This window comes from Fringilla coelebs (genome assembly GCF_963513975.1).
Source record: "Fringilla coelebs genome assembly, chromosome: 5".
NCBI classification, from domain to species: domain Eukaryota; kingdom Metazoa; phylum Chordata; class Aves; order Passeriformes; family Fringillidae; genus Fringilla; species Fringilla coelebs.
In genome coordinates, this window is record NC_140033.1 from 58,584,437 (window position 1) to 58,602,983 (window position 18,547).

The window sequence follows — 18,547 nt, forward strand, 5'->3', positions numbered from 1 at the left end:
AGATTCTTTACCAACAGCTGCATATTTGACTGGTTCCATGTGAAGTGTTTGTAATTAATGACCAATAACCATCAGCTGTGTCACACTGAGGATTCAGTCACCAGCTTTCATTATCATACTGCTGAAGCCTTCTGAAATATCCCTTCTCTTTCTTTAGTATAGTTTTTGTATATCATATCATAAAATAATAAATCAGCCTTCTGAGAATATTAAGACAAATTCTCATCTCTCACCTCCAGTCTGAGGACCTCACAACACCACAGTTCATGGTTTCCCTGAGGTCCCCCTGTGTTGGGAACTGGTTCTGGATTGGAAGTGTCTGGAGTTCCCAAAGCTTCACCCACTCACACACAAGCACTGCTTTGTGTTTTGAAAAGAAAAGCTTTATTCCATGGAATGGAAAGGAGAGGAACTCTACAGGGTCCAACACTCTGCCCTGGCAGCTGAGTGGAGCTCTCTGGGGGGACCCAGAGCACATCCAGAGAGCTGCCCTGTCCTGGGACCAATCTCACAGGAAAAGAGGGCAGAGCACCGTGTTGCCATTCCCTGTGGGTCACTCTCACACTTCTGACCAGCTCCTTCACAGGTCACTCTGGGCTTCATTGTTCTATTTTCTGTCCAGTTCAGCTTCTGTTGGGACTCTGTTCTTCAGGCCTTGCTGCTCTCTGCTGGTCTCCATCCTGTGCCCTTCCCCAGCAGATCCGAAATCTGGCATTCTTTCTGTTATGGGTTATTAATGAGAAAGGTAAACAAATAATAATTACAAAGGATTTTATTTTTGTGATTGAAAATATGGTCTTTTATAGCCACAGTCAAAGGTACAGTGTCGAGGCAGGATCGGCCCATGGTGAACCTCGGTCCGACCTCTGTCGCATGGAACCTCTCTCTGTTCACAAATCTCCATCAGGGCTGGTTTTATAGAGTTTGTTCTGCCCGAGGCAGAGGTTCCTCTATTCTTTTGTTACTGCACATATGCATGAAGTCTCCTTTCTCTGTGCAGGGCTGGACAATGCTGTTTCTGGGAGGTGGTGGATGCTGATGTCCAGTTAGAGTTATGGGAACCCAGAATTCAGATGTATGTTCCTGAGGACTCTGGCTATCTTGATTGAAGATACTGATCAAGTGTTCATCTCTTGGGTGTTCCCTGGATATTCCCAGGAAAGGCCCATCTCCCCACCAGCCAGATTAATTTGCTTGCTAATTAGGCTTCATTTCCTTGCTCCATCTGGAGTTTCACAATTCTGATGTGGCAATCTGTCTCCTGAGGGTCCGTGGTTTTAGGCTTTTGGATTTTTGTTACATATGCAATTTTATTTACAACTTTATTTCATATATATTTCATATAAGCATGAATTATCTCACTCCCCTTCTATATAAACACATTAATTCATGCTTCTTTCTACAATTTTTATATTTTCTACTATTAATAAATTTTTCTAAAATTACTCTTAATTTCTAAAACCTGTCTGTCTGATATTTCTTAGAAGGAGAAAGGGTCCCGCTTAGACCTCTTCTGATTCTTTATTTCTATCTCATTCTTCTTGAGGCACCTCTTGATATATTCTATAGTCAAATCTCTCTTCTTTTATTTGCTTTTCAGATTTAGCTAAGACTTCTGCTGCTCTACTCTCCTGTTTTCTTTCTCTTAGATTCATTATTTGGGATACTTCATTATTTTTGGAAGCAGGCTCAGGGTCCATAGGCCTGGCTGCTCTCTGCATGCCCTGCACCACAGAGTGTATCAGTCTAATGAAACATGGTATTAAGCAGGGTAGGAACATAGCCTTAGCTACAGAACACACCATAAAGAACACTGTCTTTTTCTACTAGGCTCTTTCAAATAATTGATCCCACCAGGATGCTTGGAGGATGGAATTCCATTTCTGGACGGGAACATGTGCTACTTTCTTAATTTCTGCTGCCAGGCCTCTGATGGTCTCTCTGTAATCAGTTTCTATACAACATTCTGACTCTCTTTTCTTCAGCCAACAAATAATCCAGTGCTGTCTGGTTCTGATATACAAAAGCTCTTATTTGAAAATGTTGATTTCAACTTGATAACAATTTGAGGGGGTCTGAGGTGTGGTTCGAGACAATCTCTCCTACTGCTTGGAGTCTTATTAATCTGTTTAATAGATAAATTGGGGTTTTATACCCTCAGCTCTTGTCTTGGGCACATGTTTCAGGGCTATAGTATTCTATTATTCTCTCTCTAGGCTACTTTTCTTCACCCTATGTCTGGCTTCTACCTACAATAGGTAATTTCTTCTTTATTTCTCTTTTTTTCTATTTAAAGTTTCATACCGAGGTGCTCCCAATAAGTTACTTTCTGCTCGGAGTAGTGTAAAGAAAACAGGTCTAATTAGTCTTAGAGTACTCGACCCTTTCTATTTTGGGGGGAACTCACTATATGCCTTTTTCCTGCATTTCTAATACAAACCATTAGGGGCTTTCTATTTAGTTTTTGTATTTTCTGGTTCGTCTTAGTAACTCCTTAGTTCTTCTAGGCATTGGTAAGGATTAGCTTCAGAGCTTTTGTTCTAAGAGAGTCTAATTTTATCACTCCATTCAGATTTAGTCTTTTTTTCAGGACTCTTAATACCTAGCAGGAGGTTCTGGTTGCTAGACCTTGCTTTTGTCATTGGAGTTTACTGCTGGGTGGATATACATGGGCTGTATCTCACTACCTCAGTATATTCTTTTCTTTCTTTGCTAATACAAATTGTTCTAATTACCCTCTGATCTAAGGCCTATTTCTCAGTTCCTTCTATCTTTGTTGAAATTTTAGCATTACCTTATTTTAGAAGTTGCTCTGGAGTTGAACTCTCGCTTTTCGAATGCCATTTTTTGGCTAACTTGGGTCCCCCACAAATCGAGCAATTGGATAATCTTAATTCTGTAGTGATTTCTTGCATCAAGTCTATAAATAAGTTCTTGTCTGAAGCAGGCAATCTCCAATCATTAGATTGTTTCTCTAGTTGGTCATATTGTTCACTCAGAGTTTTTAACTCCTCTTGTTTTATTTTCTTTTTCTGCATAGACTCACATCTATTTTGTTCTTGAGCTTCTTGCTTCATTTCACTTTCTGGTTCTACTCTTTCTTTCATTCTTGAAAAGCAGAACGTTTTATCAAATTGTGAACAAACTCTGTCATCATGGTCTACAAGGAGGTCAAGAATAACAGGTTCATTATAGAGTGATAGTCTACTTTTAAATTTCAAGATTTTTCCTTCCCAGTAGGTCTTTCTGCTCATCACACACATTTCTAACATAGTTTGTTAACTTGAAAATAAGCTACAAATACTGATTCTATTTTTCCTATGATCTATACCATACAATTACATTTGTTACAGATAGGAATAGGTATTTGTTCAGCATTCTTCTTATACATTTTATGTATGGGTGTTTCTGACTGCTCGTCCTTAGATGTCGCTTTTTGTGAGTAACATATTGTTTTTCTGACTAATTCACATATCTTATACTGAGTGCCATTTAAAGTACAGTACCTGCTTCTCTTACTCTGGCTGCAGTCTCCTGGGGCTGGGTATGCTGCAGTCTCTGCCTCTCGTTGTCTTCTCAGGACAATCTGCAAGCGCTGCCTGCACTCATTACTGGGACTCAGCCCCTCAATGCTGGGCGAGTTTTCCAGGTGCAGACTAGTTGTACTGCACACAACTAGACTCAGGCCCATCAGGATTCCTCATAGGAATATTCCTCGGCCTTTGCTTACTCTTACTGGGCTGCCGCCAGTGGTGAGGTTAACTGTCTTCTTGGCAGCAAGAATATTCTTCTGGGGTTCCATTCCCAGACTGAGCCACATATCTCCTTTTAAAAACACATGCCTCAATAGTTTGACTGCATCTGTGCTGCAGGGTACTTTATTCAATCTCCAGCACTCAACTGTTATGATTGGAGCCTTTGAATTTGATTTTCATTTTTAAGCAAGTGATACTACTCTGGGGAGTCTAATTCTGTTATGCTCAAATCAGTAGCGAGCTCTCAGATACGGCTCATCAGATACTGTTTGTCTTCTGGACACCTTTTACACAAGGCTTTAGGTCTATATCCCCTCTTACCATGTGTGACCCCAACCTCTCATAACAATCGGTTTTACAGCTTACAACTTTAGGTATACTTCTAAAACAAAAGGTGTTTACTGCACTTTAAAATTATTAGATAGATACAAAGGTTTTGTCAGGGTAGAATGCATTTTTATGTGCTACTTCAGGTATTTCAATGGGAATTTCTTTTGAACTAAAAGAATCACTAGAAATGATTTCTAGTAAATATCATACTTAGAAAATCATCACATCATATATTCTTAACGTGACATTTAAAAAAACATAGTAGCTTGATGCAACTGTAACTTTTATCATAGGATGACAATATTATTTCAGAACTACAGTTCTCAAACTCATAATTACTTCATGCAGATTTTTCTCAAAAACACATCTCAACTTTTAAAACTTACACACGATGTAGCTTTTCCAACTAAATGGGATGTTTTAAATTTTTCTCTTTAAGCACAATTATTTCTTTACCAATATACTACTAGTTTACCTTAAAACGCTATCATTATAACAAATGCAGCACAAACTTAACAATTAGAGACAAACAGAGGCTGGTTAAACACATATTTTATGCACATACTAATTATGAGCTACAAAACACTTCTAGAATTCAAACATATAAATTTGGCTGTTTTACTTTAGAGCCACAAGCTTCATCAAACTTTTGTCTACACTTTTAAAACTGCATACAGACTTGAGCAGACACTTAAGGGTCTTGATCTTACAATACTCTAAATGTCTTATTAGTTGTGGTAACACAATCATTTATAGCTACTTTTTTGGGGGGACTTGAAATTTTCTTTTAAACAACATATTTCCTATACAATTTATTCTTTACTTTTATTTTTACATTTTATTCAATAACAGGGATTTTTTAAAGTTCTCTCTTGCTTTTACTACTATTTTTTCTTTTTTTTTCTTTTTTTTTGACACTCAATTCTTTCTTATCAAACACTAGAATTAAATAATTTTTCTTTGGCATTTCATAATTACTTTCAATGCTCTCAAAATCTTCTAAAGCTTCCAAAAAAAAACTTCTTAAAATTTCTTAAGACTTCTAAAACTCAAAATAAATTTCTAAAAATCTTTTAATCTGCAAAACTGCATCAATCTTTCTCAACCAGTCTCTCTACTCAAAAACTTCTTTTTTTTTTTAAGCTGTACCTTCTCCAAAGGTATGCACAAAATTAAGACACTTCAATACTACTTTCTTCACAAGATTTTTCTACAAACTATTAATACATCTTTTTTCTCACTCTTTAAAAGAATATCTTTCTGGCAAAAATTCTCTACGATATCTATTTTTTCTGAAAATATCTTCATGGCATCTCTCAAAAACTTCCAAAAACTTTTAAAAATTAATCTCTATATTTTATACTCTCGTTTTTTTTTGCAAAGGAACTTCCCAACATTTTCTGTTATACATGTTTTCTTTGCACTAAGATCAAAAACTTGGCTAATCGGAGCTTCTTGAGGTATATGTATTGGCACTTGGCACTTCCTCTTTCCCTCCTTTTCTTGAAATCAACTTATCAGCTCTTTTTCTCAGAATTCTACTTATCTCTGGTCTCTCTCTCCCTGCTCTCACCTAATCTCTTGACAACTTTAATTTATTTACTCACTCTTATTTTCAATAGGACAATACAAATATAAAAAGTACTTTTTCTTTCAAGTTGGCTCAACCCCAGGTGCTCTTGGGTCTGGTATGGTTGCATTTCTTTGCTAAATAACTTTAACTGGTACTGTGTCAAATTAACTTCTTTAATTAATTACCTTAGTTTCATTATTTTTTCTCACATAAACTTTTTGTGCTTCTTTCAACAAATTTTTGCACTCTCTCTTTTTCTCTTAATTTTTTTCCATCTAACTTCTCGAGCTCTCTTTCTTTTTGTAGTCTTTTCTCTTGCTCATAATACAATTTTTAAATACTTTCTTTACATCTCCTGTGTTAAAGGGGTGCATTAACAAACTTAACAATTCTTGGCATGGTTGGTACTCCCCTCAGTAAAAGTGGGTGGTGTTTTCTGCTCTCATTTTTATTACTTTTATTGTTGATATTCTTCCTTGCTTTATTCTGTGTTCTCCTTGCAGGAGAAAAATAGGTGGCTTTAGGAGGAGCAGTTGGTCTTACAGCTTCCTTCACAGGCTGAGGCAGGGGAGGTAAATGGTTACAGGACTCCCAAGCCTTATTCTTGATTGTCAACCTTAACTCTTGATTCTGACTTATCTCTTCTAATTTTATAATTCCTAATTTGTTCTTTTTCCTCTTTATCCTGTGAGTTCTTGCTATTCACATGATTATGTAAAGCTTGGCAAGCCTGTGTTTCAAAGGTGCTAAACAGAGGCCAGACTAGATGCTTTCTAATTTCTTATCTCCTCATATTTCTATGCAATAGTGGACTATTTTCTCCTTGGATTTCTCTCTCCTTTTGGGGTTATCTTCTCAATGTTCCAACATCTACTCCAACAGACTATCTCTTGGAATTTTGGGAAAGCTTGATCTTTGTGCTTTTAAAGGCTTCACCTGGGTTTTTCCCTGAGCCTTACTTTTTCTGCTTTATTTTCCTTAAGAACTATTTTTTTCTAGCTTTTTTTTTTTACTTTAGGTTTTGTGCTGGGATCTTCGGAGAGAATCCTGGGTCTTTTTCTGGTACCAGTTCTATGCTTGGTGTCTGTTCAAATTTACCATCTTACTTAGCCCCACAGAGAACCGTTCCGTGAGTTTTTTGGCTGGTAGAGAGCTCTCTTACCTGAATCCCAGATCAAGAAGTTTTACTAGTTCCTAAATGTTTGAGAACGTCCTTTCCCTTTTTGATCCCATCTTGTGATGAGACTCTGGAACTCCCTGAGTTTCAGCCTTTACATGTGAAATGAGTCTGCTTCTCTCGGGACCGACCCCTTCCTTCATAGGAGAGTGGAACTGTGATCTTGGGGCCCACACCCGCTTCCTGATAGAATCCCATCTCACACACGCTCGATTACCGCTCACTCAACCACGCGATACTTACGGCTCCTTTTCCTGCGTGGGCTCTTTGTGCACATAGATTTTTATGAGTGAAAAAGCTGCACTGCAGCTTTGGAGATCCATTCCCTGGATCTGTCCGAATCACCTGAGTGCTCTGGGCCCATTTTGATCCCCTCTTTGAATGTGGCTCTGGCTTTTGGTTAGAGATCTGACTGGTTCTATGAGGTTCCCAATCCAGTCAGGCTGCAGAAATCAGCAGGGTGCCTCCTGGCTGGTGACGAGGTCCCCTGACCCCTAAATCAGATCACATCAGGGTCACCAAGATTCTTATAGGTAAAAATCTATAAAACCAATATAATAATTAATAAAAAATGGATTTTATATTGAGACTGATATACAGTCTTGAGAGGAACAATCAAAGGGACAGCGTCAAGCCCAGCATTGGCCCTAGGTGAACTTCAGTCCGACCTCTATCACATCGGATCCCTCTGTTCATAAATGCTGTCTCTGTTGGGGCTGGTTTTATACAGTTTTTTTCTGTCCAAGGCAGAGGTTCCTCTATTCCTTTCATAACTGTGCATATGCATGAAGTCTCCTTTCTGCATGAAGTTCTCCTTTCAGCTGGACAATGCTATTTCTGGGGAGTGATGAATGTTGATGTCAAGTTACGGGAACCCGGAATTCAGATGTATGTTCCTGACAACTCTGGCTATTTTGATTGAAGACACTTATCAAGTGTTCATTGCTCTTGGGTGTTCCCTGGATACTCCTGGGAAAGGGCCATCTCCACACTGGTCACATCCTTTTGCTTACTAATTAGGCTTCCTTTCCTTGCTGCCATCTGGAATTTTGAAATTTCTGTGTGGCAGTCTGTCCCCTGACTGCCCGTGGTCTTAGGCTTTTTGGATTTTTGTTATATACGCAATTTTATCTACAACTGTATTTCATGTATAACTCATATAGGCATGAATTATCTCAAACCACATATTTAAATAAAAAAGAAAAATGAAAATGAAATACAGAGATACACTGTATGAAGTCTGTTAATTTACAGTACGTACCTTAACGCAGATACTGCAAAACCAGTGCAAACATTTATGCAACAATTTTAAACTCATCAAAGAAAGATAAATCCTTGGTTAAAATTTTGCAAAGTCATAGATCCTAAATCAGACTAAACCTGTCCATGAAACATTTCCCACTGGTGCATTCAACAAGCAGTTGGCACAGCCAGAGCAGGAGGAGAAGCCCCCAGGCAGTGCCTGCTGTGCTCAGGGAGCAGGAACAGCTGTGCAGGAGACTGCTGTGAGCACCAGCAACAGCAGCCACTCCATCCTGAGCACTTTGCTGCAGGAATCTCAGTCTGCTGGGGGACAACAGGCCAGGGCCAGCAGCAATGGATCTTCAGCTCTGGAATGGTCTCCACAATGGATAAAAAGAACTCTTAATCTCACCCCAGAGACACTGCCTCACACTTGCACCTCAGCAAGACAAAAGTAGATCTTCCAACAACTTGCCTTTGTAAATATCAACATCCCTCTCTGGACACTCCCCCTGCAGTTTTCCAGCCCTGGCCCTCATGTTTCCCCTTGTGCTCTTTGGCACTTTGGAGCTCCAAGGAACTCTCTCAATAGATGTGGGAGAGAGAATGGAGAATGCACAGAAAGCTCAGTGCCCAGCACTGGACCTACCTTGGCCATCAGGGATGGTGTGTAGCCTGGCTCTGGTTGGTTCAGGCAAGTTCAGGTCAGAGTTAATGACATTTTCTGCCATTCTTGTTCCACTCTGTTCTCTCCTCCCTCGGCTGTTCTGACAGTGACACTCTGGGCTGGGCACGACTCAGAGCTCCCTCCCCTCTCAAACCTTCAAGAGGAAGTTCTTGACTCTTCCAGTCACACCTCAACTTCTAACGAAAGAGAAGTCTGTTTCTACTTCATCTTTTGATGGCTCAGGGATTTATGTCAATAACGTGAGGAAATACAATTTCATGGCCTCCCTGAGGTCCCCTGTGTTGGGAAGTGGTTCTGGATTGGAAGTGCCTGAAGCTCCCAAAGCTTCACCCACTCACACACAAGCACAGCTTTGTGTTTTGGAAAGAAAAGCTTTATTCCATGGAATGGAAAGGAGAAGAACTCTACAGGGCCCAGCAGTCAGCCCAGGCAGCTGAGTGGAGCTCTCTGGGGGGACCCAAAGCACATCCAGAGAGCTGCCCTGTCCTGGGACCAATCTCACAGGAAAAGAGTGCAGAGCACTGTGTTGCCATTCCCTGTGGGTCACTCTCATGCTTCTCACCAGCTCCTTCACAGGTCACTCTGGGTTTCATTGTCCTGTTTTCTGTCCAGCTCAGCTTCAGTTGTGACTCTGGTCTTCAGGCCTTGCTGCTCTCTACTCATCTCCATCCTGTGTCCTTCCCCAGCAATTTCGAAATCTGACATTCCTTCCCTTCCCCACACAGGACTGATTTTATGCCCAGAGCTGTGCTGCTGTAGAATCCTTTCCCTTGGGCCGATTCCCATTTCCCTCCCAGGCTCTGGGGTTCCGTGTGCTCTTGGACAGTCAGGGGCAGGGGAAGGTTTATCCACAACCCAACCTGACTTTGTGTTATCTTGACCATGAGACTGGCAAGGAGGGGGTTGCCCTTCCCTACAGGATCCCAGCCAGAAATCTGTGCTGCCCTTCCCTTGTGGCTGCAGGCAAGGCCAGGCTGTGGCCAGGTGGGGAAGAGTCTCTGTTATAGATGTATAGTTAATTCATGCTATAAATAAATATGGGTATGTATAAAATATTCCATGAATCCCCCGCATGCCCTTGACCACTGCGGCCGGGAGCATAGTCCTATTTTTATTCAATCAGTTCCCGGACCACGCTAAAGATAATATCAAGTCTTTAGGTTAAGAATGAAGTTTTCCCGGGCCATGAACGTCGTCTTCCTTGAGATGATTAAGCCTTTCAGGAGAAACAACATGGAACAGATTACATCTGTCATCCTGAAGCACCATGGAACAGATTACATCAGTCATCCCAAAGCACCGACACCCCCCAGTACATGTGAAACAAAGCTTTACATGGAGGCACGCCTTTTGCATCCGTATGGACTCGGTTATCCATGTGAAAAGAACATCCAGGAAGGACCAAGATGGTTGTGGAAGCACCGGGAGTGACTTTTGCATCCCTATGTTCTAACTCTACATATGAAGAAACACAAGGGACATCCTGTGTTATGCAGGCCTTGGGGAGAATATAGGGTATATAAGCGGGCTGTACGAGACAGTCGGGGTGAACCTCCGGGGAAACACTGGCACTCTGTCAGTCGGATCCAGGTTCACCCTGTGCCAAATACTGGAGTTGACGCTGTCTTGGCTGTGGCGGATTTTTCATAATTTGTAATTCATTTAATAAATCTTTGTCCATTTTTTAAAATTTGGCTGCGGATTTGATCATTTAGAACAGTCTCCATGTGCCCAGGCAGGGCTGGGAACACAAGGCTGTGGATGGATGTGAATTGCACAGTCAAGATCTGTGTGGGATCAGCCCTGGGCCCAGGCTGGACTCCTCTCCCCTGGCAATTCCTGCCTGGAAGTGCCACCTCTGACATGAGACAGTGCCAGAGTCCTCCTGTGTGCCAGTGCCAGCTCTTCCAGAGGGGATCCATCCAGGCTCAGACAGCATCAGGGAAAAGCTGGGCTGAGCTCAGCCCCGAGGCTGGAGAGAGGCTGCAGGAGAGCCTGGGAGCAGAGAGTGGGCAGCTCAAGAGAAAGGAGACACATCCCATCCATGGCTCCTACAGGAAGCTGGGTAAAACATATCAGCCTGCACCTCCTGGTTTTAGCTCTCCTGCTGATGCCTTTTTGTCATTGTTGCAGCTTTTTCACACAGATTTTGTGTTGTTTCGGATCCACCACAAGATGCAGTATGTACTTCACCAAATCCAATGGCTGTGCAGTGATAGTCACAGCAACGTCCAGTTATACTGAACCTGGTCAGGAAAAAATAGTCATTTTTGGTTACATTCCTGACACGCAGTGAAAGGCAGAGTGGCACCTGCTAAGCTGTGTTACTGCCACTGGGATCTGGAACAGCCTTCCTGGAATCTCCCTCCATTGCTCACTGCTGTTCCCCACATCTCCACAAAAGTTTCTGGACAATGCCTTCCCATGCAGAAGCATTCCCCTGCTTTGGTCCCCTCCAGCCAATGGTGCTGACATCCCCCTCTCTCTTGTCCCTGCCTCCTGTGTCCTTCCTTTGCCCAGGGAGCTGCATCCAGCCAGATCCTTCCTTCCCCAGCACAACTCCAGCTGTGTCCTCTGCTGCCATCCTTACAGGACAGGCCTGTGTTCCCTGGCCCTGAGAGGCTCCCTTTCCTTGGCACAGGCATGTGCTGAAGCACCTGCATCTCCAGCAATCAGCTTCCCCCAAAGCACAGTCCCTGCTCTCCCTTGGGCTCTCTGCTCTTTGCTCTGCCCTGGGCATTTTCCCCTCCCCAGACACTGCCTGGCAGGGACTTGCTGGAAGGAGCTCACATGGCTGGGTCATGGTCCACGTTGTTGATCCACTTCCACTTCTGCTCCTCTGGAGAGTATGTGAGCCCAAGTAAGTAGTAGTTATATCTTGATTGTGAGTGCAGGTACCTCTGGAAAGGAAGCCAACAATGGGAACACATGAAAATGACATTTTCTTCAGTAGAGGCACAGAAGGCTCAGTGCTGAACAGGCAGCACAGAGAGTGCAGTGTGCATCCAGCCACAGCACCTCTGCCCACAGCTCCAGAGATTGCATTTCTCCTTTTAAACTGAAGATCACCTCCCTTTTGGAGGCCCCTTTTGAAGATATTAAATGTTGTGGTGCCCTACGTTGCAGTCAGACAGGTGTGACTCGATTCCTGGGGACAATTTTCCCTTTGGGTGGGGGTGGCAAAGCCTTTCCAGGTTTTGTCACAGCCTTGGCTCTCACAAAGAAGTGTCTGTCCAACCTGCATGGCCTGTGTGCTAAATCCCTGGGAAAGCCCAGCCAGCTGGGCAGGGAGTTTGCTCCTGTCCATGGGATCAGGCCTGGGCACAGAAGCTTCCAGGGACAGGACTCCAAGGCCCAGGAGGCCTCTCCCTGTGCAGGGCTTTGCTCCCACTGCCCGGCCTGGGCTGTGCATGGCTGGCAGCAGGTCCCAGAGCCCAAGCACGTGTGACAGGAGGTGGCACAAGTGTCACTGCTCAGCCCTTGGCCAGGCAGCTCCAGCCCCCCGAGCAGCTGCCCCAGGAGTTGGATCTCACCAGCTCTTCCCTGCTGTCAATGACCACCAGCTCTGAGCCCATGGCACTGCATTCTGCATGGGAGGCATTCCAATCCTTTGATTTCCTCTGTGGAAAAAAGAAGTAGCATTTTCTCCCATGTTTTTTCCATGCTGGGGGGCAGCCTGCAGAAGGGAAGAAGAGGTGTGTAAAATCTGTGTTCACACTGACCAAATGATGGCACAACAAAAGAGAGGTCACAGAGGCAATTCCAGCCCCAGAAATGCCTGTGTGCTCCTACTGAGAATTGTCAGCAGAGCACCAGGGATCCCCCCAGCCTCTGGAGCTGATAGCAGCCCAGAATCAGCAGGCAGGAGCCAGACAGGGAGCAGCACAGCAAACGTGATCCAGCCTTTCCCATCTTTGCTCAGGGCATACACAGAAGTGCTCAGGGCACAAAAGCAGCTCCCAGATCCCCACAGCCTGGTTTGCCTGATGCAGAATTGGGCAGCAGAGGTGCTACTGACAGCACCAACATTGGTGTGCATTGCCAGGCAGGGCAGCAGGAGGAGCAGGGAGGGGCAGCTGGAAAGGGCATGGCATTCAGGCAGACAGGGCCTGCAGGAGACACTTTGCTTGGGGATGCAGCAGCTCCTGAAGGACAGCATGGAATTGCACTGAGGTCACAGGCTGGCAGTGGAGGGGCCTTGGGAAAGCAGCACAGGCACATTGTCCATCCTGCTCCCTGCAGGGCTGGGTACCAGAGGGATTCTTCCTCCTGTGCCTTCCCTCCTCACCCTGCACTGCCCTGGCAGCACAGAGGCATCAGCTCTTCCCTGGGGAACAGGAATGCAGAGCTGAGCCTGCCCTGCTTCCAAAGGAGCTGCAAATGCAAACCCTCCATGGGCTGCAGAGCTCATGCTGGGAGTGTCCCAGGGTGAGGTTTGTACTCCTGACATGGCAGAGTGCTTGATTGCTTTCCTTCTGAACAAATTCCTGACAGAGAACCATCAATCCAACAGACTTCTGGAAAATTTCTTGGGAACAAAAGAGGATTGCCTACCTAATGCCTCCTCAGGGGTGTGGGACACTGTTGTTGGGTCCTCTTGCTTGGTGGGGAACAATGCTTTTGCGTCTTCTTGGATTCCTGGGGGCAATGTTGTTGGTTTCTTTTGTTTGGTGGAGGACAATGTTGTTGAGCCATTCTGGCTTCCTTTAGTTTGACCATCTGGAAATAAGAACACCATTTTTCTTGCAAGGAGTGACCACTGTGCCATGCACTGTCAGAGCTCTGTGGGACCTCTCTGACCCCCCATTACCCAACACAGATTGCAAAATCTGCCTCCTTGCTCATGGGTCTACTATAAAAGTCATAGAATGGTCAGGTCAGGTTCCACTGACTAAAAGGCAACACTTTAGTTCATTTAAACAAGTTATATCTTAATAACATTGTATTTGGCATAACAAAATCCTTTGGAAAATTCATACGAAACTGAAACAAGAAATTTGTAGCATCCCATGAACTCTCTCCTCTCAGTCAATTCCCAGGTCCTCTGCCCCATCAATGCTGGTGACTACCTACCATAGAGTAGTTTCTCCTGCAGGAAAAGACAGACTCCCACATAGACTTCCCCTGGTTTCCCCTTTCCCTGTCCCCTCCCTGGCTTGCTATCCCTGGTGGCCTCCCCCCCTGCCCTGGAGACCCAGCCCCTTTGCCCTGCCCTTAGCTCGGCTCCCCTCCCCTTCCCCTTATCAAGCTGCTGCTCCAGGGGGTTCTCTCTCTTTCTCAGGGGTCCCCTTCAGCCTCATGCTTCACTGGAATAAAACCTTGCAGAAAGAGCCTTTCTTGCTTCTCTGGCTGAGCCAGCTGTGGTGAGTGTTGGGTGGGGTTTGACTGCATTGTCTGAATGCTGGCCCAGCCTGCTTTCCTACAGGAGAACAGATCTGTTGGGAACAGATTACAGGCAGCAGCAGCACCCACCACTCCATGCCTGCATTTTTATAAACTCAAAGTTCAACAGTTTTGTTTTGGAGCATTGTGAAACCTGTGTGCTCTGGAACATAAAAACTACCTTGATTTCATTTCTCCAGTTTGATCTAGATCTCAAGTTACTTAGGGGTATTTTTTCAGGTCTGTAGATGTTCTGAGCCAGTACTGAGCCCCACAAAAAAAAAACTATAACTAAAGCCAGACCTGGATCCAAGTCTAATGACTCCTCTTTCAATGTTAAAACTGCATTAAATGTAAATTACATTTTTTTTTCTGTTGCTTCATTATTTGTTTTTAATTTGCCCCACCCTTTGCTGTTTGACATTTTATTAATGTCAGGGCACTGTTAGATATCAATCCTGAACTCTTTGCCTTGAAAAAGAAGAATGACTTGCCTCCCCCTGCCCTGTTTTTTAAGTTCCAAGGATCAAAGCCTTTGCCATGTCTTCCCCATGTGCATCTCTGAGCAGGTGGCAAACTCTGGGACTTGAGAGTGATTGGTTGTGGAAACTTCTCAAGCTTTCTCAGCTTAGATGGAAACAAACAAACAAAACCATCTGAAATTTTAAAATGGTTCTTTGAAAACATTTAAAGGAAATACAAATTGCATATATTAATTTTTTTTTTCAAATGGAAGTAGGATTTTTATTTCTACAAAGTATAATTTATCTTTTTATGTAGGTAAAAATATGTTATGATCTTAAGGAAACTCCTTTAAGATGAGTTTTAGTTGTCTCCTTCAAATGAACTTGAATTCATAATTATTTTAAGATTTTTGGTGTTATGGACATCTTGGCCTTATAATACACCTTATCAGCTTGTGGGATTCTCACAGTTAGCAATTGTACTACTGGTAGGCATTATCATATCTTAACTAGTTTCTTCAAAACATTTGTATAATAAATTTTTTGTCATTTGAATGTCGTCAGTTTTTCATTGGGATTTGGGCTTTTTTATCCCTTGGAATTTTTAACTTTCAAACCACTCAACTCTCTTAGAGATTTCCTCTTACAGCTATTCTTAGCTAAAAACTGCTGTCCTTTGCCTTCAAACCAAACTTCTGTTCCTACTGGCTTTGGATGTCATGGCCTGGACATCAGTCAGTGGGAGAGACACACAAATAAATGGCTCTTATGATACTAACAAAAGAACTTACATGTGATTATTAAATATACTGCCAGGACCAGTACGAGGATTACCACCACCAATATAGCAACATGTTTTCTGGAACAACGGCTTTTACCTACAGAGGGACAGAAAAATAAAGATTATGGGAACAGCTGGACAGAGCCCCTTTCCCCTCCATTCCAAGGTGCCTTTTCAGGCTCCCTCTGGGACTCTGGAGCATTCCAGGTGGGCAGGCTGGAGCCAGGCTCCATGTCCTGGTGCTTCCCCACTGGCTCTGGAGCCCTGTGCTCAGGGAACTGAACAGATCCCAACCTGCCATGGCTTTGAGGAGAGGTGAAAAGGAAGAGAGTCCTCCCAATCAATGCCCTCCCTCTGCATCCTCATCTCCTTTGTTCACTTTCCCAGCTGCTGGGGACAGGAGCCTGAGCTCCGGGGGGTCTGGGTGTGTCCCATCACATCCTTCAATTCCTTTCCCAGGAAAGCCAACAATTGTTTAGGGGCACAGGATGCAACACCTCAGCTGCCCCTGCTCTGAGTGTGGATAGCACTCAATTGTATCCTCCTGCCTCCTCATGGTTTTGTGTCACTGCATGTTTGGGGCATCAGGATCAGCCCCTCTGCCCTTCTTGTTTAAATTCCCATCGCTTTTTCAGACAGTTAAACTCACCTGATGATTTGCAGTTTGCTGCAGCGTTTGTGTCTTGGGCTTTCACTTTCACTTCTGCATAGGTACAACCTGAGCCTGGCAACAAGAACAGAGCACAGAGAGAGCTGAGAATCAACTTCAATGAAATAAAAATGACGGAAGTTGTGAGAAATGCTGAACACAGGACAGCAACTGGTTGATGTGACTGTGGTTAACTATGCACAAATTCTATTTTTCTCCATTATAGGCACTGGTCTGTGCTCTGCGTGCCCTGCGACCAGGGACAGGACCCAAGGGCACGGCTGGAGCTGTGTCAGGCCAGGTCAGGTTGGGTATGAGGGAAAGATTCTTCCCCCAGAGGGCACTGAGCAGGCTCCACAGGGACGGGCACAGCCCCAAGGCTGCCAGAGCTCAAGCAGCATTTGGAAAACACTCTCAGGGATGCACAGGCTGGGATTATTGGGGTATCTGTGCAGGGCCAGGAGCTAGACTGGATGATCCTTGTGGGTCCCTTCCAGCTCAGGATATTCTGATTCCATGTTCCATGATGACACTTTCACCCTTGGAGAACTTGCTGTAGGCAGGAACAAATCTGGTTTCTCTTCAAGGCAGACAATTCCAGAGGGGACAGGGGCACATACTCACAATGTCACTCTTGAAAAAAATGGAGGAAAAGGCAAAGGGTGGTGCTAAGGTTGTTCATCCAGACAGGAATGGTGAGAATGACTAAAACATCAAAGCCTGAAAACTGCAGATTGTGCTGAATTCAGAGGGGTTTGAGATTTTATCTAAATTAACACAATACCATGGAGAGTAGTGAAATCTGTTCTATCATCTGCAGGTAATAAATACAAAGCAGCAGGGAAGAAAATATATGGAGAGGAAAGAAAGGTCAGAGGGAGATAAAAAGTGGGTAGAAAGTAAAAAAAAGGATGTTGCAATTTTATAAAACTCTCCAAGTCATCGTGATATACAACACTGAGCCCCCTGGGTTCTATCACTGTACAGAGCTAAGACAGAAGCCAGGGTTTTAGCTCTTTTCAGAAGATGGAGAAATATCTGGGAAATCTTGTGCATAATTTCAGTGAACACATAGAAGAGTTGGCAGGGGTTTCCCTGAAAAGCACAAGCAGAGAAACAACCAAATATTACTAGAAAGATATCAAAATTCTGTTTAGGAATACATGGGCTAAATTTTAAAGAAAATGGAACTTGTAATCAGGTGGCATCAAGTGGGGTCAATTGAGCCCTGCATTCATCAGTTGAAAGGGGTGGTAAAACCCCATTTCCTGGGGTGTTAGTAACTCCACATATCCGAAAAGAGATGCAGAGGATTCTCACTTTGTGCAAATAACAAACATTGGATGGCAAGAAATAATTTCTGCCAGAGGGAAAGCAGGGTTAGAAGGAAAGAAAAGGAAATATAAAAGAAAAATAAATACAGAGACAGAGATACACTGTATGAAGTCTGTTAATTTATAGGATGTACTTTTATGGCAGATACTACAAAACCAGTGCAAACACTTATGCAATAATTTTAAACTCATTAAAGAAAAATAAATCCTTGGTTAGAATTTTGCAAAGTCATTGATCCTAAATCAGACTAAACCTGTCCATGAAACATTTCCCACTGGTGCATTCAACAAGCAGTTGGCACAGCCAGAGCAGGAGGAGAAGCCCCCAGGCAGTGCCTGCTGTGCTCAGGGAGCAGGAACAGCTGTGCAGGAGACTGCTGTGAGCACCAGCAACAGCAGCCACTCCATCCTGAGCACTTTGCTGCAGGAATCTCAGTCTGCTGGGGGACAACAGGCCAGGGCCAGCAGCAATGGATCTTCAGCTCTGGAATGGTCTCTACAATGGATAAATAGGACTTTTAATCTCACCCCAGAGACACTGCCTCACACTTGCACCTTATCAAGAGAAAAGTAGATCTTCCAACAACTTATCTGTGTAAATATCAACAACCCTCTCTGGACACTTCCCCTGCAGTTTTCCAGCCCTGGCCCTCACGTTTCCCTTGTGCTCTTTGGCACTTTGGAGCTCCAAGGAACTCTCTCAACGGACATGGGAGAGAGACTGGAGAATGCACAGAAAGCTCAGTGCCCAGCACTGGACCTACCTTGGCCATCAGGGACTGTCAGGCTTCTGGCTCTGGTTGGTTCAGGCAAGTTCAGGTCAGCATAAAGGACATTTTCTGCCATTCTTGTTCCACTCTGTTCTCCCTCGGCTGTTGTGACAGTGACACTCTGGGCTGGGCACGACTCAGAGCTCCCTCCCCTCTCAAACCTTCAGGAGGAAGTTCTTGACTCTTCCGGTCATGCGGAAACTTCTAATGAGAAGAGAAGTCTGTTTCTACTTCTTTTTTTGATGGCACAGGGTTTTATGTCAGTAATGTGAGGAAATATAAGTTCATGGCCTCCTGAGGTCACCTGTGTTGGGAAGTGGCTCTGCATTTAAAGTGTCTGGAGTTCCCATAGCTTCACCCACCCACACACAAAACACTGTGCCATGCTGTGTCCTGAGCACT

At 43.9% G+C, this 18,547-nt stretch overlaps 1 protein-coding gene across 1 annotated transcript; it reads right to left on the reverse strand.

Moving 5' to 3' along the window:
* Positions 1-9,192: 9,192 nt before the first annotated feature.
* On the reverse strand, positions 9,193-18,272 carry LOC311153531 (uncharacterized protein). Its single transcript, XM_084205462.1, has 7 exons — positions 18,140-18,272; positions 16,042-16,116; positions 15,403-15,489; positions 13,320-13,484; positions 12,299-12,441; positions 11,556-11,665; positions 9,193-11,011 (listed from the first exon to the last, which is right to left on the reverse strand). The coding sequence occupies exons 1-7, from the start codon at positions 18,219-18,221 to the stop codon at positions 10,861-10,863; spliced, it is 813 nt and encodes a 270-aa protein (XP_084061588.1). The 5' UTR covers positions 18,222-18,272; the 3' UTR covers positions 9,193-10,860.
* Positions 18,273-18,547: the final 275 nt, after the last annotated feature.

Excerpts from the sequence above, each read along its gene's own strand:
- LOC311153531 (XM_084205462.1), bottom strand. The coding sequence starts at position 18,221 with ATGGCAGAAAATGTCCTTTATGCTGACCTGAACTTGCCTGAACCAACC. Across the intron at positions 16,117-18,139 it reads GACAGTCCCTGATGGCCAAG|GCTCAGGTTGTACCTATGCA; the intron begins GTAGGTCCAGTG and ends TCTTGTTGCCAG. Across the intron at positions 13,485-15,402 it reads AGTATATTTAATAATCACAT|ATGGTCAAACTAAAGGAAGC; the intron begins GTAAGTTCTTTT and ends TCTTATTTCCAG.